General features: G+C 52.0%; 1 protein-coding gene across 2 annotated transcripts; it reads right to left on the reverse strand.

The window, feature by feature from the left end:
- Positions 1-16,243: 16,243 nt before the first annotated feature.
- On the reverse strand, positions 16,244-25,710 carry SLC16A6 (solute carrier family 16 member 6). 2 transcript variants are annotated; one of them, XM_036394679.2, is made up of 6 exons: positions 25,525-25,710; positions 22,845-23,086; positions 21,912-22,055; positions 21,112-21,240; positions 19,427-20,248; positions 16,244-18,878 (listed from the first exon to the last, which is right to left on the reverse strand). In XM_036394679.2, exons 2-6 carry the CDS (start codon positions 23,077-23,079, stop codon positions 18,619-18,621), a joined length of 1,590 nt encoding a protein of 529 aa, XP_036250572.1. In that variant the 5' UTR covers positions 23,080-23,086; positions 25,525-25,710; the 3' UTR covers positions 16,244-18,618. The 2 variants fall into 2 exon arrangements, with proteins under 2 accessions (XP_036250572.1, XP_036250573.1); XM_036394680.2 differs by lacking the exons at positions 22,845-23,086; positions 25,525-25,710 and having other exon boundaries at positions 21,112-21,368; positions 21,912-22,014.
- Positions 25,711-26,511: the final 801 nt, after the last annotated feature.

A 26,511-nucleotide genomic window follows, 5' to 3' on the forward strand; every position in this document is an offset into this window, starting at 1 on the left:
TTCTGTGAATTCTGTGAATCTGTGATTTCTGTGATTCTGTAAATTCCGTGATTCTGTTGACTTTTGTGAGTTCTGTGATTCTGTGAATTCTCTGAGTTCTGTGATTCTGTGACTCTGTGACTTTTGTGAGTTCTGTGATCCTGTGGATTCTGTGATTCTGTAAATTCTGTGACTCTGTGACTTTTTTGAGTTCTGTGATCCTGTGGATTCTGTGATTCTGTGACCCACGTGGATAGAGTCCCACAAGCTTTGCAGTAGTGTTTCATTTGTGCCTAATTTCAGATGCTCTTGGATTGCCTTCCTCTGCTTTCTTTTCTGCACATGAGGAGCAGGGCATTGCTGGAGGGCAGCTCCCACCAGCAGCATTTCCCTGGGCTCTGGGCTCCTGCTCAGTGCCCTGCTCAGAGCAGCTCCTGCCATTCCCACGCTGCAGGCTGTGCAGGGCTCCATGGCAGAGCCAGTGCTTGGCCTGGGCTCATAAACAGGCATCAGATGGCTCTAAAATAAGGAATCCAAGCATCCCCAGTGAGAGCAGGGGAGAGCAGCCCCTGCCCTGAGCTGCTGCCTCTGCCCAGCTCTGGCTTTGATGAATTCTGAGCACTGGATCTGACAAACCTGGGCTTGGGGCTCTGCTTGCAGCTCCACACAGTTCATATTGAAAGGCTGAGCAGTCCCAAGCTGTGAGCAGCAGGTTGTGTTTGCTGCTCCTGGGGCAGGGAGGGCTCCCAGGCCCTGCAGGGGGAGGCAGGAAGATGTTTGTCAGCAGATCCAGGACCTGAATCAATCCCATTTCCCTGCCGGGATGGCTGGAACTGAAGTGACCCACCAAGATGACTCTTGTTGAAGATTGCAATGCAGGATGTTTTCCATTACCATCTGTATGGCAGATTACCTTTGTCAAGTGGGCAGTTTGCCTTTGAGTGACCACAATCACACCTCCCTGGGGAGGAGACATTGCTGATAACAGCCATTGAATGTCCCTGCATGGCTGATAAGAGCTGCAGCATCCCAGTGTGAGATGCTCTGCCCAGAGGGAGGAGCCAAGCATTCCTACCCGGATATAATCCAGAGGTTTTGAGACACCAGCACAGCTTCTGCACTGGATTCCCCAGAGGAAGAGCAGCTGCCTCTCCTTCCACTGGATCTTCAGAGGAGGAATCCATCCTTCTCTACAGGACCCCCTTGCTCCTGACCCACAGGGTGTCAGGCTGGGCTCTGACTCTGGCAGTGTTGTTCTAGTGTACTGCATTGTTTATTTTATCCTTTTATTTTTTTTCCTTTCCCTGTTAAAGAACTGTTATTCCTGCTCCCATATTTTTGCCTGAGAGCCCCATAATTTAAAATTCATAGCAGCTGGGAGGGGTGGGGAGGGTTTACATTCTCCATTTCAGGGGAGGCTCCTGCCTTCCTTAGCAGACTCCTGTCTTTCCAAACCAAGACAATGCTGATCAGTGCAGACTGGTTCTTATTAATTTAGGACTTGCAGAGCAGGAGGAAGCACGAGATCCTGTGCATCCAGCAGTACCCAAAGTGAGTTTTTCCCATTCCCAGTATTCATTAGTGGATCTTGCCTGTATAAAAGATGCTGATGCCCTTCCCAGGGTCCTGCCCTTGACAGGCAGCATCATGGAGCCCAAATCTGCTGATGTCCAAATCTCTGTCCTGCCCAGCACCAGGCCAGCTTTGGTGGCTCTTGGCCAGGCTGCAGGTGCTGTCCTGTCCTCTCTGTTGTCACCTGCAGCCTGGAACACAACCAACTTCTCTGACACAGCAAAAAGCCACCTTTATCAGATCCAGAGGGGGAAAAAGGGAGAAGGACATGGAATTTAACATCCCCATTGCCCCAGGCAGCCTTTGTGCTGCTCAGGGGCTGAGTGACTGCTTCCAAGCTCACCATATTCCAGCCAGTGAAGTCTGGGGGGTGACAGCAGCTGTGAATAACTCACCTCCAGGGACTGACCCCCCAAACTGTCCCTGCAGTGCCACCACCACCCCACAGGAGCCTCAGCCCCTCTGTGCGCCCCCAGTCTGTGCCTGGTTGTTGTTTTCAGCTTTTCTTGGAAGAAAAGCCAGCATCTATCAGTGATACAGATCTTTCTTGGGTTGCCTAGGCAGAATATTTTGCATTTTTGCTGGATGAGCTGATTCTCTTATATTGATCCAGAATCCAAGAGTGGCAGCAGCTGGGAATTGATGACTGGTTCCTGCTGTAGCCTCCATTTTCCCTGAAGAAAAGGGAAGCAAACGAAAGAACTTCAGTGAAATCAGCATTTCCAAAGTGTTACTAACACCAGGATTTGCAGGGGTACAAGTTGAGCAAGGCTTCAGCAGCACCAGCCTTCTTACATCATGTCTGGCATTTGCTGAAAAATTGTCTAAAATTAAGGGCAAAACTTCCTCTTTTGTCCTTGCAGACGACCCACACAGACTCTCCTTCCCTTTCTCTCCCATGCCCACTTACAAAACTTGAGGAGAAGAGAGGATATTTCTCTCTTCTTTTATTTTATTTCTCTTTTTATTTATTTTATTTCTCATTTTATCCCCTGCTGTGCTCCACAAGCTGCCTGGGGAAGGAGCAGCAGCCTGAGGCCTCCCTGTTGATGGTGTTGCATCTTCTCCCCCAGCAGGAAACCCTTCTGCTGCTGCTCCTCTCACCTCTGCAATACTCAAGGTGAAATATTATTAAACACTTTTTTTCCTTGTGGCAAATCCTAAATCTTCCTCTCTTTTCCAGTGAAATCTGGCTCTCACTGTGCTGGAATGAAACAGTGGGGAGTCGCCCCTGGTGTTCTCTGGGGGTGTCACTGGGCAAAGGGACATTTCTGCGTGTGCAAAAGCAGCAGGTCTGTGGCTGCTGCTGTGGATTCTGTGATTCTGTGAATTCTCTGAGTTCAGTGATTCTGTGATTGAGTGAATCACAGCCTTGCTCAGCTGACTGACACCACTGCAAGGACTAATTGTGCTCTCCAGTCCCTGCAGGGAGCCTGAAAGAAAGATGGAAAAAAACCCATTTACAAGGGCCTGGAGTGACAGGAGAAGGAGGAACTAAACTGACAGAGTGCAGGGTTAGATGGGATGTCAGGAAGAAATCCTTCCCTGGGAGGGTGGGCAGGCCCTCAGGGTGCCCAGAGCAGCTGTGGCTGCCCCTGCATCCCTGGCAGTGCCCCAGGCCAGGCTGGACAGGGCTGGGAGCAGCCTTGGGACAATGGGAGGTGTCCCTGCCATGGCAGGGGTGGCACTGGGTGGGCTTTGAGGTCCCTCCAACCCAAAGCATTCCACGATTTCTCCCTTTAAGAACACAGCCCCAGCTGGCTGAACAGGAAGGTTTGATACATGGAGAGTATTTAGCCATTTATTATTCAAATGAATTGCCAGAGGGAGCTCCTCTCCTAAAGGCTGGAGGGTGAATTGTTGTTCTCCCCTCTGCACAGCAGCAGGGATGGGATAGGAGAGCACCGGGCAGCCCTGCAGCCTTCCTCTGGAGCCAGGCTTCCCACTCCTCCTCCCCCTAGCACGACCAACACCTGGGATGATGCCAAGGGAAGAGGGCAGAGGAGGGAAACACAGCCTGGCACATCCCCTCCCTGCCAGGGGAGCCTGGGCTGGGAATCACATGGAGGAGATGGAGGAGACGTTCTGGGAGCTGGCAGCTTCAGGGGCAGCAGCAGGGAGAGAGAAGCACCTGCAGAGAGCCGTCCCCAGCCTGGAGAGGTGTCCCAGGCTGGTGGGAGGGGTCACTGCCAGGTGTGTCAGCACCTGGCTGCACTGTCAGGGGAGTGAGACCAGCTCCACCCCACAGCTGTGTGCCCCACACCTCTGTGCCCCACTCTGTGCCCCACTCTGTGCCCCACACCTCTGTGCCCCACACCTCTGTGCCCCACTCCTTTGTGTCCCACTCTGTGCCCCACTCTGTGCCCCACACCTCTGTGCCCCACTCTGTGCCCCACTCCTTTGTGTCCCACTCTGTGCCCCACTCCTTTGTGTCCCATTCCTTTGTACCCTTCTCCTTTGTGCCCCACATATTTTTTACCCACTTTGTGCCCTACTCCTTTGTGCCCCGCTCATTTGTGTCCCACAGCTTTTTGCCCCTCTCCTTTGTGCCCCACTTTATTCCCCCCTTTTTGCCCCACTTTGTGCCCCACACCTTTATACCCCACTTTGTGCCCCTCTCCTTTGTGCCCCACTTTGTGCCCAACTCCTTTCTGTCCCACAGCTTTGTGCCCCACTTTGTACCCCACACTTTTGTGCCCCACTCTGTGCCCCACTCCTTTGTGCCCCACAGCTTTGTGCCCCACTTTGTGCCCAACTCCTTTGTGTCCCACAGCTTTTTGCCCCTCTCCTTTGTGCCCCACAGCTTTGTGCCCCACAGCTTTGTGCCCCACTTTATGCCCAACTCCTTTGTTCCCCTCTCCTTTGTGCCCCAGCCCTGGCAGAGCAGGCTGCTGTGAGTGTGGGAGTGCAGGGACTGGAGATCCTTGCAGGGAAGGTCCAGATTGGCTTCTTGCTGAGGGGGTTTCAGGGCTGGACTCTCCCATTTGTGGCAGGATTTCACCTGTCCCATCTTCATTTTCACATTTGTAACACTCACAAACCTTTGTATTTAACCCCAAATTTAAACCTTTGCATTTAAACCAAATTTAAACCTTTGCATTTAAACCAAATTTAAACCTTTGCATTTAAACCTAAGCTTAAACCTTTGCATTTAAACCTAAACCTTGCTGTTTGTTTGCATTGAAAGAGCTCCTCCTCCTTTGAACAGCTCCTGGCCGTGGTGGGGGACACAACCCCAGATATTTACAGTTCCTGTAAAGCAAAAGAACAACTGAAACATCTGAAATGAAACTAAAAACTGAACCTAATTTCCCATTTCCACGGCTCTTTGGATCTCACATTTCTTTAGCACAGGCTGAGTTTTTCCTCCATCTTCTGCTCAGATGAGATTCCTGTTGATGGGATGTGAATGCCACCCCATCCTTTTGTGCCAGGCAGTTTGGGAAGAGCTGCTCGTGCAATGTTTGTGAGAAATACTTGGCAAGATCATTGTCTGCAGCCAGCTCAGTTTGGAGTTCACACCAAAGCTTTGTGGAGGAGCTGGAGGGGCAGAGGGAGGACCAGGACCGATGCTGGTGGTTCTGTGCCATGATCTGAGCACATGGTGGATCCCAGGAACATCAGAGCACTAAATACAGCAGCTGTGCTTGCTCAGCAGGCCTAAGGGGAGGTGTGAAATTCAGCCTCAATCACCACATTAGCAACACCTCCTGAGAGTTCCAGGATCCTTCTTTTCCCTGGTTTATGTCTCTGAAATTCTGGAGAAAGTAATGAAATTATCAGGGGGGAAAATAGAACATTAATACATGGCTAATATATAAATATAGGAACCATGGGCTAAACTCCTCCCCTGCCTCCCAGCAAACCTCACCAGAGCTTGTAAAAGCTCCCAAACACAAAAAGCAACACACAAGTGTAAATATTGGAGCTTTTATTTGCTTGGATTCAATAAAAACCCCAAAGAGCTGTTGGGTGTGTGGAGGAAACGCTGCTCCTGGGACACCTGTACAAACCAGTAAAGCCAGAATGCCTCTGGTCAGAAGGAAAAGAGAGGGAAAATGTTTCTGGGAAAAATGCAAGGAGGCAGGAAAATCCCTGAGGGGTTTCAGCTCGGGGTTCACAGTGTGGTCATGGAGCATTGTCACTCACAGTGCTTTTTTTCTTTTTGCAAATTCTACCCAAAATCTCCTCCGGAAAGGGTGATGCTCTCATTACCAAGACCTCAAAGTTCTCCTTCCCTCGCTGCTGCTTTCCTGCAGGTCTCTTAAAGCTTTTAAATGAGCTGGATTAATAAAATATGCTCCATCTCTCTCGTGCCCACATTTTAAATTAATCATGGCAATCCTGCTGTCAGTTCACGCTGGAATGAACCAGTGCAGCACACCCAGTCCCCGTGTCCCCAGCCCGTGTGTCCCATCCCGTATGTCCCCATGTGTCCCCAGCCCGTGTGTCCCCTTCCAGCCTGTCCCCAGCCCGTGTGTCCCATCCCGTATGTCCCCATGTGTCCCTGTCCCCATCCCGCCTGTCCCTGTCCCGCCCATCCCTGTCCCCTGTGTCCCTATGCCCCGCCTGTCCCTGTCCCCGTCCCGTCTGTCCCCGTCCCTGTCCTTGTCTCAGTCCCGTGTGTCCCCATCCCGCCTGTCCCTGTCCCGCCCGTCCCTGTCCCGTGTGTCCCCATGACCCGGCTGTCCCTGTCCCGTGTGTCCGTGTCCCTCCTGTCCTGTCCCTCTGTCCCTGTCCCGTGTGTCCGTGTCCCGCCTGTCCCTGTCCCCGTCCCGTCTGTCCCTGTCCCTATGCCCCGCCTGTCCCTGTCCTTGTTCCGTGCGTCCCCATACCTTGCCTGTCCTCTCCCTCCTGTCCCCATGCCGCGCCTGACCCTGTCCCTGTCCGTGTGTCTCCCTGTCCCTGTCCATGTGTTCCCATGTCCCTCCTGTCCCTGTCCGTGTGTCCCTGTCCCTGTCTGTGTGTCCCCATGTCCCTCCTGTCCCTGTCCGTGTGTCCCCATGTCCCTCCTGTCCGTGTCCGTGTGTCTCCCTGTCCCTGTCCCTGTGTCCCCATGTCCCTCCTGTCCCTGTCCGTGTGTCCCCATGTCCCTCCTGTCCCTGTCCGTCTGTCCGGTCCCGCAGTCCCCAGGGGGGCCGGCAGGGGGCGCGCGCGGGCCGCGCAGCCGGGGGGTGCTGAGGGAACGGGGGGGACACGGAGGGGACGAGGGCAGGAGGGACAGGGACAGGGGACACAGGGCAGGGACACGGAGGGGACACAGGGAGGGGACAGGGACAGGGGACATGGGCAGGGACAGGGGACACAGGGCAGGGACACGGAGGGGACAGGGGACACATGGAGAGACAGGGGATACAGGGCAGGGACACGGAGGGGACACAGGGAGGGGACAGGGACAGGGGACACAGGGAGGGACACGGGCAGGGGACACTGGCAGGGAACACATGGAGGGGACAGAGACAGGGGCCAATGGGAGGGACATGGGCACGTTCCCCCTGCCTGCCCCCTCTCCCCGGTCCCTCCGCCGCTGTCACCTCCGAACGCCCCCGGTGGCTCCAGGTGCGAGCCCAGCAGGGCGGGGGGCGATGGCTCCCCCAGAGCCGGCTCCTCATCCCCTCCTTTGGGGACCTGGAACCGGTCTGGGGCTCGGCACGGGATCCAAACCGGGGTGCAGCCACCCCCAGGAGTGGGACTGACACCCCTGGAGCCTGCCCAGGGGGAATGGGGTGGGATGGGGTGGGGTGGGGTGGGGTGGGATGGTCTGGGATGGGGTGGGGTGGGGTGGGGTGGGGTGGGAGGAGAGGAGAGGAGAGAAGAGAGAAGAGAAGAGAAGAGAAGAGAAGAGAAGAGAAGAGAAGAGAAGAGAAGAGAAGAGAAGAGAAGAGAAGAGAAGAGAAGAGAAGAGAAGAGAAGAGAAGAGAAGAGAAGAGAAGAGAAGAGAAGAGAAAAGAGAAGAGAAAAGAGAAGAGAAGAGAAGAGAAGAGGAAGAGAGAGGATCCTCAGTGGGAAGGGAACCACAAGGATCATTCAAGTCCAGCCCAGAGCCAACAATCCCCCCCTGGCAGCGCTGTCCAAACCCTCCTGGAGCTCTGGCAGCCTCGGGGCTGTTCCCTGGGTACCCTTGGGGGTAGAACCATTCCTGATATCCATCCTGAGCTCTGCTGACACAGCGAGCTTGAGGCTGCCCCTGGCCCCAAGGTGACACAGAGCCCAGGGCAGGGGGCCTGGGCAGTGACAGAAGCTGCACCAACCTCTTCCTTCCTCCCTTCTGCAGTGCTGGGGCCGTGCTGGGCACAGCCAGGGCAGAGCCCAGCCCCTGCAGGAACCAGTGCCACCAGTGCCACATCTGAGGTGTCCCGAGGGCATCCTGCAGCACACTGGGACCAGCAGGATGCTCTGGGCAGGTTTTTGGCCACTGTGCATCCCTGCAACCTCGTGCCTGGCTGGATGCGTGCTGACCCAGACCTGCTGGCCCTGGGAGCAGTTTCCTGGCCCCTGCTGGTGTCACCTGTGCCTCAAACCACCCCCTCTCACCTGCATTTCAGCCCCTGAGCTGGCCCTGGGCTCTGAGCTCCTGGCAGGATGTGTTTCACAACCCCTGCCTGGTTTGTGTCTCTGTTGCTGTAGATACCAGCAGCTTCTGCCTCGGTGTGTTTGCTTGTTTTTCTCATCTTTGTACGGCCTTGCAGGCACAAAAACTGTAGAAGCACACAAGTTCAGGGTTTCCAAAGGAAGCTGTGGTCTGAGACGTGCAAAGAAATGTCAGTGGTGGAGAGTTACACTTGTGGTTAGTGACTGTTTATTTGTTTTGCTAAGTAGAAGCAGGTGTCACAGAGGGTATTTGGGGAAAGAGGAGAAGGGCTGTGCTGCTCAGAGGCTTGAAAACCTTCTCACCAGTGTTAGCTGTTGTTTTCAGACACAAGCAGCAGAATGCAGGCAACAGAGAGAAGGATTTTTCCTTCAGTCTTTCAACACAAAGATTAAAAACCTTTCAGCATTCTCCTCTCATTTTCACTTTGTGTGTCACAACTTGAGAACCTTATTATCAAGGACTGCCCAGAGGTGAGAGTGAAGCAGTGGCAGAAACCCCAAATGTGCTCACCAAAACCCCTGAAGTGCTCAAGGAGAACCGTGAGAGGTTATTAGAATGCCTCGGGGTGCTGCTGCAGGCTTGAAGCACAATTGCTGCAGGAAGCTTTGTGCATTCCAAGGGTTACTCTCTGCCATTGACTATGGACTGTTTTAAAATTTACTGTCTGACAGGGAACTACCAGTGCACTAAAAATTCTTCTCTGGAAAGCTAATGTTTGTATCCCTTGGCTGCCACTGGTTGCTAGCATGATGCTGCTCAGTGTTTGGTGTGTGCTGAAGCTGCCTGGATCCAGGAATCTTTGTCTTCATCACTCTTGAACGCTCCCAAATCCAGGCTGGGGAGTGCTCTGGGATCTGCCCAGGGAGAGCAGACAAGTCGGGCTGCATCTCAGATATTTCATGATGTTCTGGAGAAAATGCCTTGAATTTAATCCAGGTTATTTACATAGTTTCTCTCTCTTTTTTAATTTTCTTTTTAAAATCAGGTTCACATTTTTAGTGGGTGCTTTGTGTGAGAGGTTTAATTTCCTGTGTCAGGATGTTGTTTGTAATTACTGCAACCAGGATTTGGGCAGGTTTCTCTTCTTTAATTTAATGTATTTTATTTATGTAATTATTGCAACCAGTAATTTTATGTAAATGTTATATAAATATATAAATATTATATAAATAATTTATATTATAATATATTATAAATATAATATATTGTATATAAATTATTTTTATATATTTATATATAAATAATTTATATAAATATTATATAAATATAATTATTTAAATAATTAAAATCAGGTTCACATTTTTAGTGGGTGCTTTGTGTGAGAGGTTTAATTTCCTGTGTTAGCATGTTGTTTGTAATTCCTGTCACCAGGATTTGGGCAGGTTTCTGTTCTTTACTTTACCTGTAATTCATGTAAGCCAGGATTTGGGCAGGTCTCTCTTCTTTACCTTATTTGTAAGTCCTGTAACCAGGATTTAGGCAGGTTTCTGTTCTTTACCCTATTTGTAACTCCTGTAGCCAGGATTTGGGCAGGTTTTTGTTCTTTACCTCACCTGTAATTCATGTAACCAGGATTTGGGCAGGTTTTTGTTCTTTACCTTATTTGTAAGTCCTGTAACCAGGATTTGGGCAGGTTTTTGTTCTTTACCTTACTTGTAATTACTGTAGCCAGGATTTGGGCAGGTTTTTGTTCTTTACATTACTTGTAATTACTGTAGCCAGGATTTGGGCAGATTTTTGTTCTTTACTTTACCTGTAGCTCCTGTAACCAGGATTTGGGCAGGTTTCTGTTCTTTACCTTATTTGTAACTCCTGTAGCCAGGATTTGGGCAGGTTTTTGTTCTTTACTTTACCTGTAACTCCTGTAACCAGGATTTGGGCAGGTTTCTGTTCTTTACCTCTCCCAGGTAGGACATTTCCTGCTCTGTGCTGGCAAATTGTCTCCCCTGTGCCTGGGCCCCAGCTCAGGCTGACAGGGCACATTTCCCACTGTGCACAATTTTCAGGGCTAATTTTTGCTCTCAGCTTTACAGATCAGCTTTTGTTCTCCCTTCCTGCCCTCACACACTGTGAGCAATTAACTCCTCTAAAACACCCGAATTTCGCTATTAAAAGTCCACACCAGAGCACATCTAGATGAATTTTAAAAATCACTCCTTTGAAATGGAACCTCTTATGCATTTTAATATTTACTGGAATTGTTTCCTTGGTCCACAGAGTAGAATTTGACGAGGTTTGTGTGCAGTTCCCACTTGCACACTGAGCGGTTTGGCCTCTCTGCTGTGCTCCAGGGGCTTTGAACCAAGGAGAGCTCCACAGGTGGGTCAGCTGCAGGGTCAGAGTCTCATCCTTGAAGACAAACACAGGGGTTGGGATTCTTGACTCACTCAGAGCTTTGCAAAGAAATGAAATAAATAGAAAAGGTGAATAAAAGCATTTGAGATGTGACACTGCCTGGGTAGCTCTGGGGGGGGTCTCCATTAAAACACTTTGTGAGCTAAAGCTTGAGGGGGGGGTTGTGTTTAATTATTTGGGTGATCTGGGTTTGATTATTTGGGTTTGCACCTGGGTTTGCTGTAAGTGCTGATGGGGGGGTGGATTCACCTGCTGGGTTCTTTGTGATATTCACAGAATCACAGAATAATGAGGTTGGAAGGGACCTCTAAGATCATCGAGTCCAACTTTATATTTATATTATATATATTATATAATATAAACATATTATATATTATAAATATAATATATTATAAATATTAATATAATATATACAACATATATAATACTATATAATATAATATATATTTATATAATATATAATATATAATATTTATAATATATATTAAATATATATAATATATAATATATAATATATAATATATAATATATAATATATAATATATAATATATAATAAATATATTATATATTATATTATTTATATATAAATGATATATATTATTATTATTTATATATATATATTTATTATTAATATATTATTTATATTATATTGGCCAAAGCTGGGAAAGGCTCTGACCTCTGTCACTGGAGGCAGCAAAAGGGAGAAGAAACAGAGAAATTCCTTTTACAGGTACAGTTTATTTAATATATTTTTCATCTGGGTGGGGAATTGCTGAGAAGGGGGAGCTGTGCAGGGCCAGTGAGTCTCTGTGGGCACAGCAAAGCCCTGGCTGGGCTCTGAGCAGCTGGTATTGGGCAGAAAAGGGCCAATAAAGAGAGTTTGTCCCCAGTGCCACCCAGTGTCACCCTGGTGGGGCCAGCCCCGCAGGGTTTGTGGCCCTGATAGCCCCAGGCCGGGCAGGGCTGTGCCTGCCTGGGGCTGATAAGGCTGATAAGGCTGATAAGGCTGTGGCAGCAGCCCTGGGGGTGAGGATGACGCTGGCCCAGGGAGGTTCTGGGGCTGTGCGGGGTGCAGGGAGGGTGAGCTCGGGGCTGGCAGCACCACCAGGGGACGGGAGTGATTCCAGGGCAGGCAGGGAGCCGCAGCCTGAGGGGAGGAGATGGCTCTGCTGGGGCTCCTCTGCAAGCTGCTGCTCCCTGCTCCCACTTTCCCAGCGCTGCAGTCCTTGGAAAAGGCTGGTTTGTCCCCCTGCACTGCTTTTGTAGGAGCAGCAGAGGCACATCCCATCCTGTGTCCACAGGGATTCACCCATCCTGTGTCCACAGGGATTCATCCATCCTGCATTTACAGGGATTCATCCCATCCTGCATCTCTAGGGCTGGGGATGTGCTGAGGGTCAGGGATTCATCCCATCCTGCACCCACAGGATTCACCCCACCCTGCACCCTTAGGGATTCATCCCATCCTGCACCCACAGGGCTTCATCCCTTCCTGCATTCCCAGGGATTCATCCCACCCTGTATCCACAGGAATTCATCTCTTCCTGCACCCACAGGAATTGATCTCATCTTGCATCCACAGGGCTGGGGATGTGCTGAGGGTCAGGACTTCATCCCATCCTGCACCCTGAGGGATTCATCCCATCCTGCATTTCCAGGGCTGCATCCCATCCTGCATTCCCAGGAATTCACCCCATCCTGCATTTCCAGGTCTGCATCCCTTCCTGCACCCCCAGGGCTTCATCCCACCCTGCCCTGGCCAGGACCCAGAGCCATGGGAAGGTCACAGCCAGCAGGGGAAGGCTCCAGGGACCTGTGAGGGTTTGGGCAGTAGAGGGATGGGTGAGAAAGGGCTCCAGTGGCAGGAGTGTCCCAGGGGCAGAACTGGAGACCTTTCTGTGAATGCTCATCCATCACTGCTTTGTTTGGTCATTAATTTCCAGTTAATTGCATTAATTTCCAGTTCATTCCAATAATTTCCAGTTAATTCCATTAATTTCCAGTTCATGCCATTAATTTCTAGTTAATTGCATTAATTTCCAGTTAATTCCATTATTTTCCAGTTTATTCCATTAATTTCCAGTTAATTTCATTAATTTCCAGTCCATTCCATTAATTTCCAGTCCATTCCATTGATTTCCAGTTTATGCCATTATTTTCCAGTTTATTCCATTAATTTCCAGTTTATTCCATTAATTTCCAGTTTATGCCATTAATTTCCAGTTTATTCCATTAATTTCCAGTTTATGCCATTAATTTCCAGTCAATTCCATTGATTTCCAGTTTATAGCCACTGAGGGAGGCCTCCCCTCCCACCAGCACAGTGAGGGGATCTGGGCTGTTCCCTCCATCCCCAGGACAGGGGTTGGGAGGGTGCTCAGGAGGGTTTAGGAGGAGCATCCCCCTGCCCTGTGCATGGGGGAATGGAAATGGAGATGGAATGGGAATGGTGGGAGTGGAAAATCCCCCATCCCTGCCCTGTGCATGTGGAATGGAAATGGAAATGGAAATGGAAATGGAAATGGAAATGGAAATGGAAATGGAAATGGAAATGGAAGTGGAATGGAAAACCCCCCATCCCCAGCAGTGCCTGTCCCCTGCCATCCTCAGGTGTAGCTTCACAAAAGTCCTTTGCTCTTCATTGCAGAATTTGGGTCTTTGTCTCATTTTGCAGCACGTGGAAAATAAAACCACCTGTCCTATCAAAGGAAAAGGCAAGAGCCCAGAAGTGTTTGAAACCCCAAACTGTGATAATTTCCTACACTGGTGAGGATTAAAATAAAGCAGAGGGGAGGCACCAGCTGTGCTGGGACAGCAGCAGCAGCACAGGGTGATGCTCTCACCCCATTTTGCTGCTCCCAGGCTCTTTGGGGTGCTTGGGGCTGCTCCTCTGCCAGCCCCCAGCAGTGGATGCAGCAGAAAAAGCCTTCACAACATGAATGAAAGCTCTGACAAAGGGAATGAGGGGAACCATTGTCTCCTTGGCCTTCTCCTCACAGCGTCTGCGTGTAATGAGACTTTTGGTTATGCTTGTGGCTTCTGTGACAAAGCTGTGATTTAAGGGCTGTCTGCTCCGAGGCAGAGCTGCTCACACAGCCCAAAGTGCTGCTGAGTAATATTTTACCACAAATTGTTGTAACTGGAGCTCGACGACTGCACTGGGAAGGAGGGGGGGGGGGGTTGCATTTGATTTATTGGATGATTTAGTGCCATTTGCAGAGTGAGCTTTGTGCTGGTGTGGCCATGGATGTGCAAATCCAGCAAGTAAAAGTCCATGGGAAAGGGGCTGGGGAGGGGAAATCTCCGTGGTTTGCTGCCACCATGTCCAGAGGAGGAGGCCTGGACCTGCAGGGGGCACAGGGGCTGCCAGCCAGATTTGGGCACCAGCATCAGCTGGGCATGGCCTGGAGCCCTCCCTGTGTGTGTGCCCATGGAATCACAGAATGGAACCATTAAGGTTGGAAAAAAGTCCAAAACTGAGCTCAACCTTTGCCCAAACACCACCTTATCAGCTAAACTGAGTGCCCCATCCTGCTGCTCCTTGGACACCTGCAGGGACTGCAAACCCTCCTGGGCAGCCCCTTCCCATGCCTGACCACCCTTTCCATGGAGAAATCATCCTGAGTTTCTTCCTGCCTTTTAGCATCAGGTGCAAAACAGCAGTGCTTGTTTGCTCAGCCTTCAAACCCAGCCACAATCCAAGGGATGCTTTCCTAAACCTGCGACTTTTCCTAAATCCGAGCCTTTTCCTAAATCCGAGACTTTTCCTAAATCTGAGACTTTTCCTAAACCTGAGACATTTTCTAAATCCGAGACTTTTCCTAAACCTGAGCCTTTTCCTAAACCTGAGAATTTTCCTAAACCTGCAACTTTTCCTAAATCTGAGACTTTTCCTAAACTTGAGACTTTTCCTAAACCCGAGACTTTTCCTAAACCCGAGCCTTTTCCTAAGCCCAAGACTTTTCCTAAACCTGACAATTTTCCTAAGCCCCAGACTTTTCCTAAACCCAAGACTTTTCCTGAATTCCAGCCTGTGCAGCATCTTTAGGAAGGGTTTTGGGGAGGAAGGAGGTGAGGAGGGCAGGCTGCAGCCGGGCCTGCATCACTGTGAGAATTCAGGTCATGTTTACTACAGGCGGCTGGAACACGATGATCTCAGATGGTAACAAGTAACATCTGAGGGGACGAGTTAAAACATTCAAGCTGTTTTGTAAGCACCTACTTTGCTTTCTTTCCAAGCCCAGTTTGGCTATTTGCAAAGGATTCATTTGTCCCCTTAAGAACCTGGTGTCATCTTGCTGAAATAAGTGAAAAAGAGCAAGAGCTTTTCCCTTCCTTTTGATTTTAAATGGAAAAATGGTTTTGTCTTTTTTTGTTTCGCTGGGTTTTTGGCTGTTTTTCTGTTTGTTTGTTTGGGGTTTTTTGGTTTGGGGTTTGGGTTTTTTTTGTGTTTTTGGGGGGTTTTTTTGTTTGTTTGGGTTTTTTTTTTTTTAAAGGCCCCAAAACAGCAAACAGAACCCCACAGTCCAACTTCCTTTCTGCTTCAAGGACAGATACCTATGATCTGAGGGCTCCTGGCCTCTTGCAAGCTGACCTTGTGTAATTTCCTCTATTTACGTTTGGCCAGCACTGGCCTCATTGACTACAAGGGTTTATACAACCCCCTTGGAGAGGAATACCAGGGATTGCTGAGGCACGTCCTGCCCACATTCCCCTATTTACTGTGCTGCTAAATAGATGTACAGTGCTGCTGAATAAATATCTCCTTATCCTATTTTGTTCTTGCTTTAATGCCTTTGTGCCAGGATAACAGAGAAGGTCACAGGCAATTAATTCAAACCAGGTGGGAAAAATTACTCTTAAAAATCTTTCTGTGCGGGGAGACATCTGATAGAGCTCCAGTTAAATGTGCTTTTATTTACGTGAACTGTGTGCAGGCTTTGCAATGCCTTTTTTGGGGGGGTTGTTTTTGAGGAAACTGCTGCAAATAATGTTTGTTCACTGCTGAAAGTGAGCCAGAGTCGAATTTGGAGACAGATTATCTTCCCTGGACTTTGGTGTTGGTGTTCCAGGCTGCTGGCATGCAGGGCTCACTCCTGCAGGCAGAATGGAAACAGCTTGTACCTAATGCACATCAGTGTGGTGATGATTCCCTCAGCATTTGCAAACCTAATGCATGCAGAGGGGTTTGGGACGTGGCAGCACTGCTCCTGCTAGGGTCTGGGGATGCTGGACAGGGTGAGCAGGGAAAGGCAAATCAATAAATTAGGTTGGAGGGACTGAAAATTGCTCTTCAGCATGACTAATCTGCTATTTAGTGGCTTTTGGGGGGGGGGTTAAAGTAAATTTTTCTGATACACGAGTTGTTCAGCCTGGCATGGAGAAAGTATTCAGCAATTCAGCCATGATAAAATAATTCCATGATTGTGTGCCCCGTGAAGACACGAGGGGAACGCTCCCAGGTGCCACAATTCAAGCAGCAGGAGAGGAAAAGGCTCCCTGTAGTCAGGGGTGAGGGCTCACAGGAGCACCCTTGAGCTCAGCACCAACCCACAGCCTGCAGGCAGCTCCTCAGAGAGCTGGGATTGCCCAGCTCCTGGGAAAGCCACTCCAGGCTGCAGGAATGGCATGTGACAGCTCCCACTGCAACCCAGCGAGAGGAGGAGAAGTTCCTTCGCTGTGGTTATTATTTAAAAATAAAGGAAAAAAAAAAAAAAAAAAAGAGAAGAAGGAAAAAAGAAAACCCCAAAAACAAAGGAAAAAGTTTATTGCAAATCTCAGTGTTTAAGAGTATTTCCAGAGTCCACTTTGTTACAAACAAATCAGTAAATCCTGCTTGTGCTGTGCCCTCACACACACACACTCACCACTCGCTCCCCTGCTCGTGCCACGACAGGAACAGAAACAATGGACTGTGAGGTCAGTGACAAACAGAGCCTTTGATCTGGATTGGAAACTTGGTCATTAAAATTAAAAAAAAAAAAAAGAAGAGAAAAAACCCCCAAACTAAATACAGTAGAACCTCGCAAATCTGCAGAACAGGGAGCTTCCACACACACGCAAAACCTGGAGGCCTTAATTCCACTTCCAAGCAGTTGTAATAGCAAAGTGCTGTAGTGAGGTCTTGTATCAATCACAAAGACTTCAACAACCTGACAAGGATAGGCTACAGAACATTTACCAGAACGCTTGAAGTATCATAAATTAACAATAAATTAAAGGTACATCGTAATGCAACGTGGCTATTTGTTCACTGATCACCGATTCACACAACTCTGGTTCTCTGTAGGGATCTTCCAGTCCTGGTGCAACACAGCGAGGTTCTGCTGGCCGTGATAAAGTGCTGAGGCAGAGGAAGGACACGAGACCGCAGGTCCCGGGCAGTGAGGATGAATTGCTCCAGCCACTTGGTTGCAAGAGTGCCCGTTTCTTTTTTTTATTATTATTATTATTATTTTTCCTTCTTTTTTCTTCTTTTTTTTTCTTTTTAAAATTTTTCTCTTTTTTTTTTTTTTTGGACATCTAAGACAGAAAAAACAAACCAAGCACCTTCCCAAAAAGAGGTTGTTCTTTTTTTTTTTTAGTTTTCTTTTACAGATTGTCCCACATTTCTATGGCTGGTAAAACACAGACAGGTCAGTGTAGCAGTTAATGGATGATGCCACTTCCACTTAAGTACACAGAAATGGTGGTTTGGGGTTTATTTTTCCCCCCAAACCAGAACAGACTTGTTTGATTTGTCCCCCTGAGTTGCCTAGAGGCGAGAAGATGCATATAGGTGGGGTAAGCAAGCTCGTGTCACTGTGAGCAGGAATCTCTCCCATTAGGACTGAACGAACAGCTCCAGTGCTGTCTTCTATCCTTCCCTTCATGCACAGGCTCCACTTCATTTCTCACTGAAGGCAGCAGCAAAAAATGAAAGCCCCTTGCTGACTTGAGGGCAGAGCTGGGGAGGGGGCGCAGCTCAGCCCGGCCCCCCCAGCACCCTGTGGTGGCAGGGCTGGGGGGCAGAGGCAGGGGAAGGGCCTGGGGGGCAGCTGGGGCTGCAGCAGAGATTCCCTGTGCACCTGTGAGCCGAGGTTTTGGGTACATTAAGACATCCTGGGCCAAATCCTCCCTGTGGGGTGGGCTGGTTCCAGCAGCCGCGGGCACCAGCTGAGCCTTTTCCATGGAAAGAGATGCTGGATCTGTAATTCTTTTTTTTGTTTGTTTGTTTGTTTTTTTTTCCTTTTTAAATAACTGGGTTACTTAAGACTTACCTATTAAAAACAGCTACACTTTATGCTGTAAGAGTAATTTTCCCAACAATTTCACAAGCAATACAAGATAGGCATTGGAGAGATTGATGTAAAGACAGCTTTCCGTTATGTAGAAGATCATTTTTCCTCTCCAGTTATTTAAGCTAACCTCCTTTAACAATCTCAGAATAAATTAATAAATACTAGTTAAATTAGAAACAGTACATCAGGTCTGACTATCAACAGAAAACAGTTCTAAGGATCCCAGTTGGGAGAAGAAAAATGATCTTATGAAATATGTGCAGTAATAACTGGCCATAAAGACACACGGAGCCTTTGATTTCCCAGCATTATGTGACATTCAAGTTAAGATCATTAGCAATGGTTTCTAACTGTCAGCTATCTAGCCTGGCCTCCTCCTCCTCCAAGCTAAAAAGTGAGTCTGTGTCCCTCCAGAAGAAGATTCAGTTGGCTACTGGTGGTGTATGAAATGCTCCAGTTCGTATCATCGGGTCTGTGTGGAATTTGTGGTAAGGGATGGGTGACAGTCAGAGGCTGAGCTGCTTCTGCTGTTGCTGTTGTCAGTATTTATGGATCAGTTGGACCTTTACCTATGCTTGTTATCAGGAAAGCAAGTGTGCATCACATCTTCATGCTAGACAGAAGTTATTCTTATGTGACTATCCGTATTTTCTATGGAGCTTTCCATTGTTGGTTAAAAAAATTCTGTCTAATATTAAAAAAAAAAAAATTGTTGGTAGCAACTGTTCACATTTAAAATTTCACATTCCCTTTAGAATGGAGTTTTAAAACGTGGAGCAGAGCTGACATTTCCCCCAGCCTTACACTGAGTACATTAGATGGAGAAGGAACAGGGTTTTTTATACCACGCTGTCAGAGCCTTTTCCTGAATTTTCTGCTTTTCCAATATCCATGTCTATAAAGTCATCTGGTAGTTCTGGTGGTGGCCCTGCCGTGCTCTCCTCCCCCTGCTGCTGCTGTTGCTGCTGCTGCTGGTGGTGGTGGCACAGCCCAGTCTTGCACGGCCTCACCAGGGCCAGGAACACGGCCCCCAGGACCATGCCAGCAGCACAGGAGTAGAAGGCTGAGCTGTAGTTCTTTGTCGTATCCACTAAGACACCTGGAAAAAAAAACATTTACAGCAGTTAGTCAGAGCCCACTCCTCCCCTGCCCTGCCCTCCTGTAGGGCTTTAATCTGCATTTTATCTGCAGCCAAAACTTGGTGACAATTGGATGCCAGGTTAAAAAACAAACCCCATTGTGTTCTGGGGTACACAGTGTCATCTCCAGTGCTCCCCTGGGCACTGCAGGGATGCTGAGCCCGAGATGCAGCAGGCATCTGTTTGTTCTGCCAGCCTTCACCTATCTGCAGTGCGTGGCACAGGCACAGCGAGAGGGACTCGCCTCTGCTTGTGCCTGAAGTGGTGCCAGCTTTGGGTTTCTAACAGGATCAGGGGAGCACTGCAGTATTTCCCTTCCCTCTGAGGTTCCTCAGTGCCTCATCCGTGGGACTCTGCAGAGCTGCATTGCAGTCTTCTGGCTCTGGGAGACTCCCAGTAGTGGTTGCAGGGCTGTGATTAGTGCTGCCAGAATACCTTCCAGACAGAGATCAGCACCCACAGCTGTCAAACATCTCCGAAACAAAACCAAGACCAAAGTTTGTGTTACCTGCAAGGGGTGGTCCAGCCAACCCAGCTAAGCTTTGAATGAAGACATAGACTCCAGCTGCAGAGGACATCCTCTCAATGCCAACCACGTCGTCTTCAGCCAGGAGAGGAATATGTGTGCCCGCCACCGTGCCGAGCATGAACCCAAAATAAACGCTACATATCATCAAGCCCCAGAATCCAGAGGCAAAAGGGAAGGCAACCAAGGCTACAGACAGCAGGATGACACAGATGAGCTCGATGTAGATCTTGCGGATGGGCTTCTTGTTGAGGAGCCAGCCTGCAAAAATCCTCCCGAAGACCTCGGCGATGGCCATGGCCGACAGGATGTAGGCAGAGTGGTCCTTGCCGATGCCCAGGCTGCGGCTCAGGGGGATGATGTAGAGGGAGGGAGCGAAGAAGCCCAGGGTTGCAAACAGGCCAAAGAATGCATAACAGATAAAGCTATAGTCTCTCATCACAGAGAAGTCCAGTAGTTTGGTTTTTGGTTCTGGAGGGGTGCTGTTATTGTCAACGGGGTTCTGTCCGTGTTGCTTTGGTTCTTCACTTTTCGGCTCTGCTTTGGTTTTTCCAGGCACATTGCTGGGTGAGGTAGTTATATCGACTCCTGAGTCTATGGACTCTATTGAGGTGCATGTTTGTTCGTTTTCAAGCATGTACTTTGTCTCTGTGGACTCCTCTGGAGGCTGTGCTTTCACTTCTTCCTGCTCTCTGATGACGATGGGGCGCAGCAGCGAGCCGCAGGCGGTGATGCCCAGCTGCAGCACCCCGACAGAAAGCATGCTGTACCTCCAGCCAATCTGCTCCTTCAGGGCCGTGATTGCTGAGGGAAGAGGAGAAGTGTAACTGGGAAAGCCTGTGGGCACACCAAGGAATTGAATTTACAGCCAGGGAAGGGAGTGGAGATTCTGCACTGGAGGGTTCCAGGCGCCTCTCGAAAAGGCTGAGCAGGGGTCCCCGGGGTCTGGCACCCAAATTCCTCCCCTCTGCTGCAGCAGACAGAAGCTAAAAGCTGTGGCTTTTACCATCTGCTAGCAGATGCCACCCTCTAGGTAGCCTCTTTCGAGGTCTCAGCAGGTCTGGGGACAAAGGAAGTGAAGGAGGGCAAACTCAGTGCTTGAGTGTCCTCTCTCAGCTGCCCCCACCCTGAAACCAGCTAGCAGAGGAAGTCTCTCAGCTCTGCTCGAAGGTGCACGTCACTGCCTAATTACCAGCCTTCCTTTGCACCTAAAGCAGCTTTGCAGTGGGGATTAGCCCAGAGCGCACGAGCATAGCAGACCACATAAACCTCCAAGGGCAGAGGTGACAGGGCTGTGACGCCTGAGCACAGCTCCCCAAAGGGCTGGAGCACTTTGGCAGCCCATGCTGAGCACAAGCCCAGTAACCTTTAGGAGCAGTTCTGGGCACTGTGTGTTTTAAATAGCTGAAGTTTCTCGGGCTTATTTTTAGCCTGCCAGATCTATATAGGGAGCCTGGCAGGCTGCATATCAGCCAGGCATGTCCTGCACTGGCACACGGCACCGGGGGGCTCAGCAGTGTCACACCCGTCCCTGGCACTGCTGTCACTCTGCCTGCTGGGTGCCACAGGCGTGTGGGCAACCACTTGTGGGCACTGACTTGGCCTCTGGCTGTTTGCTTGGGGAAAGGATTTGTGCCTTTGGCCCTCCCAGCACGTGGGCACCGTACCTGGTGCGAAGGAGAAGACGGCGAAACATTCCCCTGTGGATGCCACCGCTGTGACCAGCGAGCGCCTTTTGTCAAAATACTGTGATAAAATGGTGACAGTCGGGAGGAAGGAGAGGCAGTATCCGAGGCCTGTGAATAAATGCCAAAAATTGCCATAACAACAAGTAAAGGAGGGGGAAACACCGATGCAAGAACACGTTAAGTCGGCTTTCCCGGTGGTCATTACAGTATCATTTCGGCCAACTCAGCAAGTCACCCTGGAAGAAAATCATTGGGGAAACCAGAATGTTATTTTTTTTTGTAAATTGGAAGGGGGAAAAGAAAAGAAAAAAAAAAAAAAAAAAAGAAAAAAAGGAGAGTAGAAACCCAAACCAAGAGACCCAGCCTCCCAAACCTGCTAGATAATGCCTTCTGCTCCCAAACAGCCAGTGGGGTCCACTTTGAGGACCTCATCTGCTTAAAGTATTTGAGCCTGTAGCAACTGTTCCCCTAAGCAAGGCAAGATCCTGGCCATGGACATGAACAGGACACCCAGGCCAGGCTGGAGAGGGAAAGGCATCAGGAGAAGAAACCAGGGACAGAGGGAGCATTAGAGTATTTGATCCCAGGTGCAGCTTTGCTCTTCTCTGAGCTTTGTTCAGCTCATCAGAAGCCACCGGTGCTGCTGCACGAGCTCAGGGCCGAGCCCAGGGCGGTGCCCGGGGTGGCACAGGCACAAAGCCAAGCCTGGGGCCCATCCTCGCTGCGGGATCAGCTCAGGAGGGGCAGCACACGGAGCAGAGGACAGGAGGGTGGCTCACCGGAGACGATGCCGATGCTGACGTACATGTGCACCACGCTGCGGGCGAAGGAGGCGATGACCATGCCAGCGCTGACCAGCAGCCCCCCGGCCATCACCACCAGGCGGTGGCCGAAGCGGTTGCTCAGGACCGTCGACAGAGGAGCTGCAGAGGGAGAGAGACGTGGTCAGCACCCACCTCAGCAACTGCACAGCCACCACCTCCTGCAGAGGCTCTCCTCATGCTCCTCCTGCCCGGGTTCCCTGAGGTGCCACCTCCCTGCACAGCACAGCGTCACCCTGGAGCCACCCCTGTGCTGTAGGGGTGCTGCAGCTGGGCATCACCACCTGCGGCTCGCTGCTGCGCCCCATCGTCATCAGAGAGCAGGAAGAAGGGAAAGCACAGCCTCCAGAGGAGTGCGCAGAGACAAAGTACATGCTTGAAAACGAACAAACATGCACCTCAATAGAGTCCATAGACTCAGGAGTCCATGTAAATACCCTATAACTACCCTATAACAGCTCACAGGGTTTAGGACGTGCTACAAAGTCACCAGAATGCACATGGCAGCCTGGGACAAATCTCCAGCCACGTGCCTGGATACCACTGGATTTCAGCAAGGATCAAATTATTTCTAATCCTTTTCACTGCAGAGTTTGGTTTGAACACTCTGGGTTTTGCCCCTTGCTGGTGAGACCCGAACAACTGGGTCAGGCTCAGTGACACGGACCCTGTCCCTGCACCACCCACAGACATGGTTTAGGGCTCAAAGGGACTGCCAGGCTGAGACAGACATTTCTTGGCATTTGAGGAGCAGCCTCTGAGCTTTATGGCTGTGATTTAATTTATAATGGAGCCATTAGAGGCACAAAAGTCACAGGTGCCAGGTCCTTGTGTGCTGAGTCAGCAGCAGGACTGCCCCTTGCACCTGGGCCCAGCACCCGCTCCTCTTACCTGTGAAGGTCTGTACAAACACACATATGGATATTATCCAGGATATCCTGCTGTTGGTTTCGTCAAAGCTTTCCATCAGGTCGTTGAAGAAGACTCCAAAGGATTTTATGATGCCGTATGTCAGGGCTTCCACAACAAAGAACGCAAAGGCGACCGTCCAGCCCCATCCTCCGTCAGGCACTTTAGTATAAACGTTTGCAGAGGTGCACGGCATCTTTACAGCTTTGACCGTCATTTTGGATCTGGGAAAAGAGGGGACAGGCAGCCAGGCATCAGTTTAAGCTGAATTTTGCTGGAAGAGGCACAGCCTGGGAGCTGTAGCACCCCTAAGGCACCGTGAGCCGGACCCTGTGCTGCCAAGTGCGGGAGCTGGGCTGGTGTTTCTGCCTCTGTCCCTCCGTGGGCTCCTTCCTGCTGCTGCCCTGTGAGCCCAGCACCAGAAACTCCCAGCTCAGCACCCGGGCGAGCTGTTCCCAGCAGCCAAGCCCGGGAGCTGGGAGCTGTCATCTGTCTGTCGGTGCACGGGGGCGGATGGATGCAGTTCGTGAAAGATCCACCGCGGGCTGGTGGAGCCGCAGGAGCCCCCGGGCACCCATCGTCCCCAGCCTGGCTGGCCCCAAAACAGCAGCTCAGGGCTGCCCACGCCTCAAAACAGGGGGTGGGGACACCCCTGCTATCACCAGGTCCTCTGCAGCCCTTGGCACTTCTGTCACCCCCCGGGGCAAGGGGGGCTGGATGGGATCACCCCATAAGACATGGGGTGTCCTCAGCCCTGCCCCGTGTCACTTGGGGCTGTGGGTCCCACATGGAGCTCCCCATGGAACCCCGGCACTGCACAGGGGAACAGCACCAGTGTCACAGTCAGGGGAGGACACTGTGCTGGGGTCACTGCCACAGCCACCCAGGGGGGACAATGTCAGGGTTACAGTCCTGGGCTCACTGCCACACCTGCAGGGGGTCCCACTGTGCCGGGGCCAGCACCACACCTGGGCAGGGGGACAAGTGCCAGGTCAGTGCCACACCTGCAGGGGGGGAGCACTGAGCTGAGGCCACTGCAGCACCACACCGGGGCAGGGGGACAGTGACAGGATCACCTGCAGTGTGGGGGGTCAGCCCTGGGCTCACTGCCACACCTGCAGGGGGGTCTGCTATGCCATGGTGACTGCCACACCTGGACAGGGGACAGTGCCGGGGTCACTGCCACACCTGTATGGGGGTACAGTGCCGGGGGTTACTGCCACACCTGTACGGGGGGACACTGCCGGGGGTCACTGCCACACCTGGACAGGGGACAGTGCCGGGGTCACTGCCACACCTGTATGGGGGACAGTCCTGGGGTCACTGCCATACCTGTACAGGGGGACACTGCCGGGGGTCACTGCCATACCTGTGCAGGGGGACACTGCCACACCTGTACAGGGGACAGTGCCTGGGGTCACCGCCACACCTGTACAGGGCACAGTGCCGGGGGTCACCGCCGCACCTGTACAGGGGACAGTGCCGGGGGTCACCGCCACACCTGTACAGGGCACAGTGCCGGGGGTCACCGCCGCACCTGTACAGGGGACAGTGCCGGGGGTCACTGCCACACCTGTACAGGGGACAGTGCCGGGGGTCACTGCCACACCTGTACAGGGGACAGTGCCGGGGTCACCGCCGCACGTGCGCTGCGGGGGGACAGTGCCGGGGTCAGCGCCCCACCCGCGTGGCGGTGCCAGTGCCGGAGTCAGCACCGTGGGACACAGCGCAGCTCAGCCCCGGCGCTGGCTCCCGGCCGGGCACGGAGCGGTGGCCGCGGTGGCCGCCCCGTCCCGCCCGGACCTGCGGCTCCCCCCGCGCCGCCGTCCCCGGCATTTCCCTCCTCCATTTTAGACTCGGCTCCTCGGCCCCGCGCTCCGAGCCCACCGCGGAACTTCGCCCGGCGGAGCAGGCGAGTGCACGGGAGCCCGGCCGGGCTGCGAGCCCACGCCGGGGGTCCCCGAGCGGGGCAGGGTGGGGGTCCCCAGGCCCGCAGCCCCTCCTGCGGTGCCGCAGGGCTCCCGGGGGATCCGCTCCGGCGGGGATGGAGCGAGGCGGGGGCTCCCGCATCCCTCCCTGCGCTGCCGCTGCCCGCGCCGGGCTCTGCCGCAGCCGGGCAGGGCGAGGGGCACGGGCGGGACCCCCGAACTTTGCGGGAAGTGCCTGGAGACCCCCCGAGAGAGGGGACGGGGCTGCCACGAATTCCTGTGTCACTGCAAGGGGGGGAAAAGCAGATCGGGAGGAAGCACGCTTAGGGAACAGAAAAAAAAAAAAAAAATGATAAGGGAAGGAAAAACAACCCAGCGAAACCGCAAACCTGGGCGTGTTTTTTGTACATTTAAAGATTAAAAGAAATAATGATGGCCGGGGAAAAAATTGAAAATGAAGAAGCCGGAGCGCAGGGGCCCGGCGTAGCCCCCCCTTCCCTGCATCACTTTCCCAACATTTCAGCCCTGATTCCTGCATCGCCGGGGCCGCGGGCTAAAAATACAGGGATGCGGGCGAGGGGAGGTGGGGAAGGAAAACGCTGGAAAAAACGAAAAAATAACGTTAAAAAGCGCCCCAAAAGAAGGGTGAAAAAAAAAATTTCAAAAAAAAAAAGGGAAACAAAGCCCTCCCCCACCCAGCTCCCCCGGAATCCCCGGGCGGGAGCCCCACTCACCCGGTGCTGCGGCGGGGTCAGGGGCTGCCCATGGCCCGGGAGGGCGAGCGGGCGACCCTCGGCGAGGAGGCGGCCCCGCTGCCCGCCGGCCTCCGGCCGCTGCTGCTCCCGCTGCCCGCGGCGGCGGCTGCTGCTGCTCGGTGCTCGCTCGCAGCCCTTTTATACCGGCTGGAGCCGGTCTCCGCCGGCGGCTCCGCAGCGCCCATGTGCGCGGCGCCGGGCCCGGCTCGCCCAGCGGCGGCACCGCGTGTGCGGGAGGGGCGGTGCAGGGGCGGCCCCGCGGGGTCCGGAGCATCCCCGGCAGCCCCGCAGCCCCCGGCCCGCACCTGCCCCGCACGGGGCGCTCCGGCAGGTGCGGGGGCCGGGGTATTCCGGGATTCGGGGTCTGGAGCATCCCCGGGTGCAGGGTCCGGAGCATCCCCGCGATTCGGGGTCCGGAGCATCCCCGCAATTCGGGGTCCGGGGTATTCCCGGGGTCCGGAGCATCCCCGGGTGCGGGGTCCGGAGCATCCCCGCGATTCGGGGTCCGGAGCATCCCCGCAATTCGGGGTCCGGGGTATTCCCGGGGTCCGGAGCATCCCCGGGTGTGGGGTCCGGAGCATCCCCACGATTCGGGGTCCGGAGCATCCCCACGATTCGGGGTCTGCATCATCCCCACGATTCGGGGTCTGGAGCATCCCCTGGGTGCGGGGTCCGCATCATCCCCACGATTCGGGGTCTGCATCATCCCCACGATTCGGGGTCCGCATCATCCCCACGATTCGGGGTCCGCATCATCCCCACGATTCGGGGTCCGGAGCACCCCCTTTGTGCGGGTGGGATGCAGGGAGCACATGCCGGAGCCCCCCCTGCCCGCCGGTGTTTTTGTCCCCTTCGAGGTTTGGGTGCTGCCCATATTTTCCCTAAGGGGATAATATGCCCCTTGTTTGGATTTTTCAGGACAAAACATCTCCTTTAGTTGTGTTTCTAGGGAAAAGCATTGTATTT

Source organism: Molothrus ater, chromosome 19 (genome assembly GCF_012460135.2).
Source record: "Molothrus ater isolate BHLD 08-10-18 breed brown headed cowbird chromosome 19, BPBGC_Mater_1.1, whole genome shotgun sequence".
NCBI classification, from domain to species: Eukaryota; Metazoa; Chordata; class Aves; order Passeriformes; family Icteridae; genus Molothrus; species Molothrus ater.

Coding starts and splice junctions, on each gene's coding strand:
- SLC16A6 (XM_036394679.2), bottom strand. CDS start 23,079: ATGACGGTCAAAGCTGTAAAGATGCCGTGCACCTCTGCAAACGTTTAT. Junction 22,056..22,844: donor GTTTGTACAGACCTTCACAG/GTAAGAGGAGCG, acceptor CTCCCTCTGCAG/CTCCTCTGTCGACGGTCCTG. Junction 21,241..21,911: donor CAGCATCGGCATCGTCTCCG/GTGAGCCACCCT, acceptor ATTTATTCACAG/GCCTCGGATACTGCCTCTCC.